We start from the raw sequence: 12,482 nt of genomic DNA, 5'->3' as shown, positions 1-12,482 counted from the left end.
CAAGCTCAAGACAGATTATTTGATTTTGTAATATGCACATACATGCTTATTCAGTATATGCTTATGGGTGCACATAATAATCTTACCCATTTAAAAAAAATCCGTAATTTAATAATTAACTTTTATAGAAGTATATAGAAGTCAACTTTTCTAAATTCTGCCAAGCTCTCGTGTCCATTTTGCTCAGTGCACCATTAAGGGATAATTGAAAACTCTTCCTTTCTTAAAAAGTATATTACAACGAAGTTATTTTTAGTCTGTGGAAAACAAACGCCCTGTAGCAATAAACAACACAAAGAAGGGGCACTCTTATTTATTTAAATGAACGTTCATTGCGGCTTGCTTTCTTCATAGTTACTAGCGCTGCTCAGGAATGCTTTCCCAGCTTGCCCCAGACGAACACGTCAGTCCTGGGCCAGGAGCGCGGCTTCAAATGCCTGGGTGACTTCTGACTTTGTCTTCACCGGTTCATTCATCTGAATCAGAATACAAGCTGCTCTTTGAGACCATTGTACAGTTCAGAATTTAAAGATTTGTAGTCAAAATGTTATTTTCGAATACATTCCATTAATTTGAATTGTTTTTGGTTTTGCTTTTTTGACTTTTTACATATTCTTAATAGACTATACTTGATACCAGACTTGCCACACTTGCATATTATATTTGTTTCTCAAAATTAAGTAAAATGTGTGAATGTAGGTACTCTGTATTACACGAAGACCTCCACACAGATCAGAACAATATTTTTTGCACATTACTTTGAAATGTTACAACCATGATGCAATTCAAGTATATGATGATTTCTGTTGATACAATTCACTTTAAAATAATATCGTAAGTGTAATGATGGGATAATATACTGATATTTCTTGTAGTTATTAATATTACTTACTTTTTTATCTGGGACCAAAAGCTGACACATTCTTTTAACAGTGCGCTTACAAGACAGTAATTTCTTCTCCTTCCTGTGGAAATGGAGTAGTGATGCATTAGGAAGGAGGAGTTTCCACGGCATTTTTCTGTTATACGAATGGCCATATAGTGCATGGCAGTAATGTACTGGTTCAAGTCATTCCAAAGTCTACAAAATAATATAAGCTACTGTTTGTGTACCCTCATGCCACTATTCTCTGTAGGAAACGACATGGGTTTCTGGCTTTAATGGTAATGTTTTTTAGTATATGAAATACCTTTCCATAAAGAAGCAGATCAGCCTAAGTAAACAGAATGTTTATAAAACTCAGACAAAATGAATTTCTAATAAGTTAAATATATTGTGAATGATTTTTTTAAACTTTAAACGTTAGTCTTTTCCTCTCGTGTTACATAATGGTTTGCTTGCCTGCCCACTGTGATCATGAGTATCATCCTGCATTATGACTGGGTCATTATGTTGCTGGCCCCACACTGCGTACCTGATGAGCTCGTGCCACTCTGACAGCTGTTTGCGATGCATGCTGGCCAGGTCTCGTGCTTGTTGTGACTGCAGGGCTCCAATAACTCTCCTCTGAGCCTGTATTTGCTGGTGAGCCTGGCACACGATCTCCCAGTATGTGCTGGAGTCCGCTGTGATCACAGAGGGTCAAGGCACTATAGTCTGAATTACATGCCAATGGAAAGCAGACAATACCAAAATTTGACTATGCCAAACAAACAGCCTGAGTCCTGTGTGGATCACCTGTTCTCTTAAAACACCTGCAAGCAATGCAAAGATCGAAACAAAACAGCCTAAGGGTCAATTTTGAGAAAGACAGCAGCGCTCAATCAGCTTGATGCTATTACCAGTATACCAGTGGAATAGACAGGTTGGCATAGTCCTCTGTCATTTGCATAATGGGAGGCATTCAGCCTCCTTCACTCACGAGAGAAGCATATCACTGACAGTGTGAATTTAGGATTATGATTTGGGGAGAAAACCTGGGCCACAAATTGTGAAACCATGTCACTATTAAATTTCTGCAGTGGGCAAAACATGTGTGTCCCTTATTATTTCTATAGAGTTTCTACAAAAAAACTGAAATTGTCCCTCCATTCAGTGCAGCATATTATCAACATCTGGAAAGTCAAGACAGGTGTTATGAAGTGAAGGATATGGAGGAAGTTGATGAATCTCTGATCTCTGCACCAGAAAGTCCAGGCCTGCCTGTGTGTCTGCTTGGCGTCTCTGAAGGTAAAACTGCATCAGAGGGCTGTGGCCCCAAAGGTTGAAGGTGCATCTCTTGAAATATGGCCCAGGACAGGGAGGGTGGGACTAAGAGACAGTGACAGAGAAGTTGACAACAGAATACATCAGCAGACTGCATCTTTGTTTTGTTTTGACTTTGTGGCTGGAAGGTTGCTGGTTTGTACCCCACGGCCAGCAGAGGAATCCTACACCATTGGGCCCCTGAGCAAGGCCCTTAACCCCAACTGCTCCAGGGGCGCCGTATAAATGGCTGACTCTGCGCTCTGACCCCAAGCTTCTCTCCCTGACTGTGTGTCTCATGGAGAGCAAGTTGGGGTATGTGAAAAGACAAATTCCTAATACAGGAAATTGTATATGGCCAATAAAGTGATCTTATCTTATCTAATCTTGTATTATTTCCTAGGTTGTGTGTCATTTTAACAGCTAAATCTGGCTTTTTACACTATACTGTTTTGAAGTTAAAAAATTTGAACAGATGTGCTAAGGAACATACAGTACCTTACATTGTGAGTTAATGTCTGCCCTAAGACTTTAAATGATCTTTGAATTTAAAGAAGTGTATATGTAGGATCTACGTTTCCGGTGTTCAGACCCTATTTCAGGAGAGTTTTTCCCCTTTGCTGACCTCTCTCCTAGGGTGGTAATAGGTCCCATCAGCCTCTGAAGAGAAAACCATCAATTCTGCCCCAACCTTTTTGTTCTGGACATCAGCAGGATCTAATAAAAAAGATACTCATGTGGTTTCATGTCTAACTTCCATTACCTTTTTAGTTACTTAATAAATCAGAAAACAATCATCTTTAGGGCCATACTCCTACTGTATACTATGTCTAAATGTGTAAAAAATATATATTTTTAAAGTGTACTTGTGGAAATATCACAACACAGAAAATAATACATATATATATACCAGATACAGTACTTTACTTTGGATTAATTGCAGGATGAACTGGGCTTAAAATAGAAATGTTAGCAAAATATGTATTATTTTGCTCATTAAACTAACCAGAAGTACACTATCCGCGGAGTTTGCATGCTTTTTAGTAACCTGAGCATTGCTGAATGTAGGACGGACAAACTATGGGTTGAGCTCACCTGCTGTAACAGAAACATAGCTGCGGGTTTTCTGCAAGCCTTTGGAGTGCACACTTGCAAGACTAGGAATGCTAGTAGAAAAAGGGGAACTCTGGAACACACAAAGCCTTACAATGTATACTGATAAAGCCTACATTATATAGAATTCAAAACCAGTTCATAGCTCACACATCCTTTTGTTAACTCTGAATCAGGTTAGAACAAGCTCTAATCCTAAAACAATTCCTTTTTTTAGCTTTCTAACTTTTCTAAATTTCTAAGTTTTATCAAAAATGAAACAAAACAGAAGTTCTCTTTATAGTAGAATCTTTCCCATCAAAAAAGAAACATATTTGGCTTGTTTTATGATTACTTAAGTAAAGTTTTGCTTATAGTGTCAAGAATTTGTGGCCGCATTTGTACTCAGAATCTACGCACAAAAATGAACAATTGAAAAACTGTTTTATTCACTGCATGCTTTCTATACTATCCATTTGCTTTTAATGAGTGTAGACTATGATGTGTTTTCCTGTGTAAAATGTTCTTATACGATGTTTGGTCTTTTACAATTTGTGGTAAATATAGGTTGTTTGCTTAAAAGACGACGTTTAAGGTAACACAAAAGATTGGTCAAGTGTATAAAATACCCAATCTACTAATTCTCCCACTCTGCTCTGAGACACATGTGTATGCTGGGTTCTCTCTGTACTCTCCAAGGGTCCGTGTAAAATAAATGTATTTCAAAACTACACTGAACTGTGCTGTGATGTCTTGCTTCCCTACAAGTGTACTGCGAAAAACCGTTATCTGCAGACCAAAGCCTTAGAATAGTCTGTGAAGTGGAAATAAAGCTTGGGTACTTGGGCACCGTGGAACTCACTCTGCTTTTGAACCGTGCCGCTGTGAAGCTAGGGTGACGACTGCATGATGGAAGACAGGGCACACAGGAGCTGGACGAGTAAGCGTCCAGGAAAGACAAACTTGAGCCTGTGAAAAGACAGCAAACACACACAACTTGCTCTGTTATCCATGCCTTTCTCTTATAGAGAAAACTACTGAATGACTTGTAATTGACACACCCATCTCAGCACAGACAAATCTATTTACTTTCCCTTATATAGTTCAATGATGTGTAGTTACTGTTTGAAATATGAGATGAAAAAGGTTATCATACAATTTATGGAGTGGATGGGTCAGGAGAAGAGAGAACAGAAAAGGCCAAGAGTTCAGGCAAGAAAGGATCCAAGAGTGGAGACAGTAAAGTCTGCTGAGAGAGTGAGAAATAAAAAAGGATGACTCCATTCCATATAGGTCTGTGTGGACCTACAGTACAGACCAGAGTAGGGATGAAAAAACTCACAAGGTTCAGTGTGGTTTTGAAACAAGTTTAATATGAACAGCCCTCCAGGAAGCTGAGGAGAGAGACACCTGCATTTTCGTCTTCCATCAACTCTAGAGTTAAGGCATTTCTACTGTATGTGCTTTTTACACTATTGTAAGAGGGCACTGGGTCCCATTTAGGGTATTTTTAACTTAGCAACTTGCAGGAAAATGCACTTTTGGTATTTAATGTTTAGTGTAGTTATATAGTCCTTTATTGCATTGATCCTCACCTGGATAAATATGCTACTGCTCTCTTGTATTGGATTTTTGTGTTGTAAGGGTAGGCAGACAGTTTCTGAAGCCAGTCCCAGAATTGAGATCACTTTCCATTAGAACAGCTCACCCTTCCTCTTCTTGTTCTTGTCACTCCCAGACATCAGCTCCACCTTCCGCGCTTCCTCGGGCTCCAGAGATGAGAAATCCCACTGGCTGAAGACCCCAGGGGTGGGTTGGGTACCTGAGGAAGAGGTTCAGATCTCCGATACCGTTAACAAGGCTTCCTCACTCTTACTATAGCCACACATAGTTACAGTATATCCCAGCGAAAACATAATCTCAGGATTTTAATAAACACACAAATCAACAAATGTTTTTTTTTTCATATTCAACTACAGTATTGAACAGACGTTTACATTTTTCACCTAATGGAAAGAAAATTAAAACAGGGTCAAAATCGTTCTTTGAGAAATACCCATTAAATCTGCAAAAAGACTACTTGTTTTGCATAATCAAAGCTGGCTGCTGGTGGCAGCCGTCTCTGGTCTGAGTGCAACCTCACCTCCAATCCACTGGTAGGCAGTATTGCACAGCTGCGAGAGAAAGGTGTCACAGTGAAAGGTGCTGCAGGACTGAGGAAAACAGCAGCAGAAGCAGCAGTACAGTATCTGACACAGAGTGCTGGGGAACTCCTGCAAGACCACACAGAAGAAAAAAGTGGAGCATGACTCTGCTCCTTAAAACTACACTTCTGTAAATCAGAGAGCACCATCCAATGGACTAAACTAGCTATTGAGTCAGAACACAGCACTCGGCAATGTACTGAATAGTGATGAACCATACACTACAGCACTAATAGAATATGATTACGTGTTGTGTATGGGCATGCAAAATTAATTGGAGGAACTGGAGCAATATACTGTAACTAATCAAAATTTTAATGCCATACTGTATATTACAAAAGGTAGTCAAGGCATACTGTTCTTATCAGTCCACAAAGGTACAGTACAGTACATACTGTCTTTATTGTGTGTGAGTCATACAATTTATGCCATGATGGCTGTAAAAGTACAATTTGTTGTGTTTTACATCTAATATTTTAACCCTTAAATTTCAGTAAATAATAACCCATCTTTAAAATGTGCTCTGTGCTGATAAGTAGCTAGTGCCCAACAAAGGACACCCAAGTGGAGAGACTCAGATTCAGTCATAATTTCACCTTTTCTGTTATAAACCATGGTTGTTCAATGTGAAACGCTGATTAAATTGTATTGTTTCAATAAAACTCTGAAATGTTGTCATTTTTTATCCTCATCCTTCCTAGCTCTTCTAGGCTTTACCTTCAAGAAAATGTCCCCATAGCGGGAGAACAAACAATGGGTCAGAAGCTGGATGTAATTTTCTGAAAGTCGTGAAAACAGCTGATCCTGAGAGTCTTGTTCAGGCTAGGAGAGAATACAGAAAGATGTACATTAAATGTTGAAAACTAAACTTAACCCTGCCTTAATTTAGCTGCCAAACCCAAAAGGAAAGTCAGAAAGGCCTTTGCAACACTAAAGACAGAACATTATGATGGTTTTCAATACTTTGTAGCATGTTAATTCTCCATAGGTATGGTAAATAAGTAGGAACATAAATTAAGTAGTAATTACCTGGACATAAATAAAAAATGGACATTTAATTACAATTTTCATTGCAATTCTAAACTAAAGTGTTATAGGACTGTTGTGTAAAACTTATATTTTGACAGGAAAAAGTTTAGAATAGAAAACAGTTACTGTATGAAGAATTTCTAATGTAGGTGCTGTAAGAGATGCAAGAAGTACAAGTTATACACCAGGTGCAAAAACAACCACACTGTTTATATGTGTATTTTATGTCTCCGTTTGTCTTTTGTGTATTAACGTTTGTTATCACAGGAGGTTCATACTCTTCTATTGTGCATTTTATGTCTCTCCAATACAGAAGAAATTATTGTCCAAGCTATTGCATGGCGCAATGAGAGTTTAATGGATGACACACCAAGCAAATTCCTTGCACTCTAAACAATTTTCCGGGCAAAATTATTTTTTAATTATGACAATTGTACTTTAAAGAGAGGGGGCTAATAAAGTCTTCACTTTTTTCTGTCAATCTTTTAACATCTATCATCAATTTTCACTCACCTGATAAGTTTGAAGAAAGATAAACCAGAAGGAATCCAGCAGAAAGTACTCCATGACTGGCAAGGCCAAGAGACTCCGAAATTCTGCTTGGTATCTATGCTAAAGTGCACAGAGCTTCTGGGATCAGTTAAAATGCTCCTTATTTAATCTTCCCTATCTAATATAGATTATACAATTAAACTACATGCATTCATAAAAGCTATTAGCAAAGAAAACAATAGCAATGTCTCTCATGACTTTGGAGAGCAAATATACATAATTTATCATGACAAACACACTAGAATTTTTTTTTAAGTTGCAGCAACCAAAGCAATCTAACAAAAATGAATACATCCTATTAGATTTGAATGCTTCTGGAATAAACATGTAATTGAAGTAGGTTATCCTATTAAGAAAAGAATAAACCAGTACTTTTCTGGCCAGATGACTCTGGGCTTTCATCACTCGAGAGATGATAGTGTCGAGGGTTATGTTGTTTGGCAGTAGTGTTGGCATTTCATTAGAAAAGCCAGGATATTGATGAAGTTCCACCAGCTTGGGTTTGTCTTTTTCCATCTGAAATAAGGAAACACAGTGGAAGAATCAAACTGGCACCACATTTTTGCTGCCATAATTTCTGAAATTGACACAAGAATCAAGGAATGTTCTTTAACAAACCAATTTAGGACCATACAGAAATAAACGAAGGATCTATTGTTTTGGTCAAATCCATCGTTTCTGACTTATTTATTTTAATCTTCTTCTGAAGGCTGAACGAAACTTTTAAGTATGGTTTAGAAAACACCAAGACCATGGTGAAAATACTCATGCCTATGTTTGTACAAAGCCAGTTCGTCCTATGAAATTTGTTCAAATGTTGTAACTAGCCTGGCCATGAAAAAGTGCTTTGCAAAATGAATAAAGCATATGAAAAAAGACCACAATAAAGTATGTCTACATTGTGTTCATTTGTTCACAAAGGCCATTCCAGTTTGGGGTCTCTCTGAGATACTGTATCTTCATAGCTTACTGTGGTTTGTATAGTCATATAAATTTATGAAACTACCAAATATGTGCATATTTCACTATTGACAGTTATGTAGGTGTACAGTGGCTCTATCAGTGTTCATTTAGCCCATGCTGAACTCATCCCTTCTTATCTCGAGCAGTAGGCTCTGACCTTTTCAAGACACGAGTTGCCCTTGTGTTGCCTGTCCAGCTGCAGGGAATGCGACGGATGTTCTGGGGAGACACGTGAGATCTCCTGCAAGTCCTTCTCATCTCTCTCTGTAATAACCAGGGAAGGCACAAGAAAAGGAAAAAAAGTTGAAAGTATCTTCTGTTCCGAAAGGCTATGGATGCCTATGGACTGCTACAGAATGTTGCAGTACACCTTTACTAGTCTGCCTGCAGTCTTGGTTGAATTTCAATGTCTCTGTGCTGTGTTAATGTTTTGTAATCTAGCACAGTAAACAATGTGCTACATAGTGACCCTAGATGTACAACTGGAGTTTGTCCAACAGTACCTTTGCACTTGAGTACCTGGCATCGGACCTCCTCATTCACCTCTGATTCAGGAGTGAAGCCCATCTGCCCCTTTGGCCTTTCATATCCATTAAAAGTGACCTGAAAGATGACGTTGGTGCAAAGTTACCACAGAAAATTGCTATATCTTCCACTTTGAAAAAAGATGACACAGTCAACTGAGATGTGCAAGTGAACTAATATCTAGCTGAAGCGTGTGTTTGACTATTTGTGGAGTAATGGTCTATAGCTATCAATACAGTTGTCTTCTAAAAGAGTCAACTCAGAGCAGTTGGTCTCAGTCCTGGTCCTGGATCTTCTGGTTCTGCACCAATTCAGCTTTTAACCAGAGGCTAATTTGGGTCAATTTTCTATTTGAGACCTTATTTTAACTTTGCTTTATACTCTTAAAAAGCTGAGTCAGGTTTATAATTGGTATGAACTCCTTTATAATTAGTGAGATTCAGGATTATTCTGATTCAGGTGTACCAACTGAGATATAACCAATTCGATTTAAGCAGAGCGAAAAAACACTGGTGCACTGTGGAAGTTGCCTGATACAAAGTAATGTCTGTACCTGTGTCTCAGTGTACATCACCAATCGATTACCTATTAAGATCTGTTTGGATGTTCAAAATTAGTAAGTTCGGAAGACACTGCTTAAAGTTCTAAAGACTTAAAATGTTCAACCTGCAATCAGATCATTTACAAGTTCCAATAAGTACTGGTGATTAAGAGCTGGCTAAAACACAAAACAACGTCAGACACAAGGGTATGTCCAGGACCAGGTGACAGATGAAAGTATGAAATCTTCAGCCTGCAGTGTGTGCTTTTATGACATTTTGTTTTATGATACTCTACACCAACTAGTTCTTTTATATTTAAATGCATTTTATGCAAAGAATAGTTTCCTACTTCACTATCAGCTTTCAATGAGGCTGGGCTAATTGTTCACTTCTTATGGAGTACAGGGTCTACATGTGTTCTGGTTCTGGTTACTGAGTCCATTTAATATGTTTATTTTTTAAGGTCTTCAACAATTGATTTTAAAGCTTAAGTCAATTATAAAAGTGCTTTACCTTGAACTATTTTAATACTTCAAAGGAAAAAATAAATTTTGGAATGAATCCAGCAGTAAGATTAAATTGAATTACATGAGTAATTACTTTTTGTTACCCCATGGCTAGAGGCTAAAGGGCTTGGGCAGTAAGGTCCAAGAGACTCACCGGCCTTTTACCGTACTGCTGTAGATCAAGCTGTAGATGAGTGATTTTCTTATTTAGTTTCCCTATGGAGCCCACCAGGCAAGCTTTCAATCGAGAAGTTAAGGAATGATGCAACAGTTTACAAAAGCATGAAGGCTACAGGGATAAAAAGTGCTGTTTTATTTTCCTGTAAAAGCAATCCAATCATTTCACTGTATAGCCTTTCTCTGTGTCTTAACAAAACTGTTGAAAGAACGAAACGATAAATGGCAAAGCATGACGTCACTCATCATTTGAAAATCTCAGATGTGTTTGTGTCTTATAGGAATTTGCAGAGATTGGAATTAATTAAAAGACTGCCTATGCATCACGCCGATTGGGCTGGACAGGCTTGGAAGGATACACACTGGGGACCGGGTCGCTTCCTGTTGACTTTCCCTCTTCCTCTGCGCTGTAACTGGGTTCTCCTTCACATCCTCCTCATACACCGCCACTGGAGAGCAGAGACGGTTAATATCCGCCATCTGCCCCTCGCACCTGCCACGGAACAAGCCAACTGCTCAGCTGCAGCCATTCTGCAAAGTGCTGTAGACGAGTAATTCTTGTGGGGTTAGACTGAGAAGAAGTGGGATTATATAGAATTAGAGTAAAGTCTGTGCATATGGTTTTGTACTGTAGCCCTTGTTCAATTGATCAATTACACCAGAACTGACATGTATTACTTCATCTATTGACTTGCTTGACAAGTGAGACTTTAGAAAAGAAAACATTTTGGGTCACAGGCCTATGAATGTTTAAAGTACTTTAAACTTTAAATAGATTTGACATAAGAAAGGCAATATGTGCTGCAGCAGGATGTACATAACTTCTTGTTGATTTAGTGTTGGACAGATGATTTTAAAATTCTGGATCAATAAATTATGCAAGCTACAGTAGTTATCATTTTCAACATTTTTGTACTTATTGAAATAGGTGTTCAAGTGATCATCCATAGTTGCACATAACCATGTACTGTATAGTAAGGTAACCAGTATATTTTTGTTATGTAACCTACCTCTACCAACTAGGGTTAACATGCATTTAACATATAAGATTACTGCTGTGTTTTGAGTGCTGAAATGCATTTAGCCTAAGATCCCAACTCCTATGTTGTGGAAAACAAGTTCTAAACATGTTAACTAGAGCAGTTTTCCTGATCTTTTGTCATTTCCTTTGCACATACTGTAGCTTTAGATGAATGTAAGGGTTTTATTTCCGCTTTCTAATCACTAATCACCCATTGTGAAACAGGTTAGTACAACTATAGCTGACTGATGATGTGTTGATGCAAATAGAAATACTGCTCAGTACGAGGTAAATAAATGAATGATTGGCAGTATCTGATGACTACGTGGACGTTAATAAATTAATTTTGTCTGTATTTTGTTTTATTTGTTTTTTAAAAGGCAGTAGGCGGGCTTGCTGCTTCGCAGTGGCTTTAAATAGTGGTGGAACAATACAGTACTGTATGTAACAAACTATTCTAAGATGATTCCAAATTCTGAACAAGTGACGTTCTACTACTATCCACATTTTAAAGCATTTTGACCATTTATACAACTCCCGAATCGCCAGGCTTATTTCATTTGAAATGAAAACATTTCAGGTTTTTAAGCGTTTCTTCGAGAAAGTCTCCCTCTGTTATACGATGGCTTGCCTTAGTAGTGTTGCTGTACAAACGAAGGCGCAACACTACACATACAGTACCACCTCGGGGGGGAAATGAAAAAAGGTACAGTAGGTGGGTATTTCGTAGATTCCTAATCAAGTTTATTGTTTTAAATAACTATAAATAACGCGGAGATACTGTAATGACACTCAAGTCGCCCTTAATTTCGTCCTTTACCAATTAATGATTTGTGGTTACCGGAAATCCTACTGTAAATTCGGTAGGAAAAAGAAGAAGAGCAGATTTGTCCCTTATTAAGTGAGGAAACTCAGATCAACACGTGAAACAACAAGCAAATGGCACAATCATTATATACAGTATCACCTTCAACGTATTACTTGGGCAGATTGTCTCATTGTATTAAGTACTTCGGTAAAATAGGTGGTCACAGAATGTACTGTATTCTAGCGTATTCGTGTTCACCAAAGTTTGGTTTCCGAAGTCCATAGTGACCTCTCAAGTAGTATATTCTATATTCATCTAAATGTAGCTAGAACAGTCTAGCTACAATCAATGAAGTACCGTACAGCGAAGGTGAGGTGAAAAGACAAAAGCCCGAAAGTAATTTATCAACGAGAGTCGCTGCCAGCTTGTTCATTGCTTCTCTTGTAGTCGTTAAAAGGTCCTAAGAGAGAATTTTACCCAGTGTAATGACCCTCCGCGTACGGGCCCCCACACTAACAGGTGATATCCCCAGTTTTGTTCTCTTCTCATCAGTCGCTGTTTCGAGTTTCCAAGTGGATACAATACAGGTCTGAACGATATATACAGTGTAACAGCAGCTGCGTTCCTGTTACTGCGGAAACCAGGTGACGACACACAACAGAGATAAACTCAAGCAAGCGAACTGTTGACAGCACAGGCTAGCTGAACATTTCTACTTAACATTCTATAACCATTATCTTAATTAATTATTCTAATCATGCTGATCATCATAGAGTGAGCCCCTGTTTGCGTGGATGATGCATATACAGTACAGTACAGTAGGTAGCCAATTAAATTGATTTATGGTGTGTATATGCTGTATACAGTACTGGCTTTAT

General features: G+C 38.2%; 1 protein-coding gene across 2 annotated transcripts; it reads right to left on the bottom strand.

The window, feature by feature from the left end:
* Nucleotides 1-298: 298 nt before the first annotated feature.
* On the bottom strand, nt 299-12,225 carry LOC148676965 (protein FAM227A-like). 2 transcript variants are annotated; one of them, XM_088616480.1, is made up of 17 exons: nt 12,082-12,225; nt 10,135-10,346; nt 9,753-9,835; nt 8,529-8,628; nt 8,183-8,289; nt 7,435-7,578; nt 7,024-7,122; nt 6,199-6,303; nt 5,421-5,550; nt 4,986-5,099; nt 4,140-4,246; nt 3,281-3,371; nt 2,811-2,902; nt 2,095-2,251; nt 1,416-1,569; nt 893-965; nt 299-476 (listed from the first exon to the last, which is right to left on the bottom strand). In XM_088616480.1, the coding sequence occupies exons 2-17, from the start codon at nt 10,253-10,255 to the stop codon at nt 405-407; spliced, it is 1,749 nt and encodes a 582-aa protein (XP_088472606.1). In that variant the 5' UTR covers nt 10,256-10,346; nt 12,082-12,225; the 3' UTR covers nt 299-404. The 2 variants fall into 2 exon arrangements, with proteins under 2 accessions (XP_088472606.1, XP_088472596.1); XM_088616470.1 differs by having other exon boundaries at nt 10,135-10,268.
* Nucleotides 12,226-12,482: the final 257 nt, after the last annotated feature.

This window comes from Lepisosteus platostomus, chromosome 2, assembly GCF_059453375.1.
Source record: "Lepisosteus platostomus isolate fLepPlt1 chromosome 2, fLepPlt1.hap1, whole genome shotgun sequence".
NCBI classification, from domain to species: domain Eukaryota; kingdom Metazoa; phylum Chordata; class Actinopteri; order Semionotiformes; family Lepisosteidae; genus Lepisosteus; species Lepisosteus platostomus.
The sequence above is the reverse complement of the archived record's forward strand: the minus strand, read 5'-3'. Positions and strand labels throughout refer to the sequence as shown.

What these genes read in the sequence shown, in the direction of transcription:
- LOC148676965 (XM_088616480.1), bottom strand. Translation starts at nt 10,255, where the DNA reads ATGGCGGATATTAACCGTCTCTGCTCTCCAGTGGCGGTGTATGAGGAG. An exon ending in AGCAGTACGGTAAAAGGCCG is followed by an intron (nt 8,629 to 9,752) that starts GTGAGTCTCTTG and finishes GTCATCTTTCAG; the next exon opens with GTCACTTTTAATGGATATGA. An exon ending in ATGGGGACATTTTCTTGAAG is followed by an intron (nt 5,551 to 6,198) that starts GTAAAGCCTAGA and finishes GTGGTCTTGCAG; the next exon opens with GAGTTCCCCAGCACTCTGTG.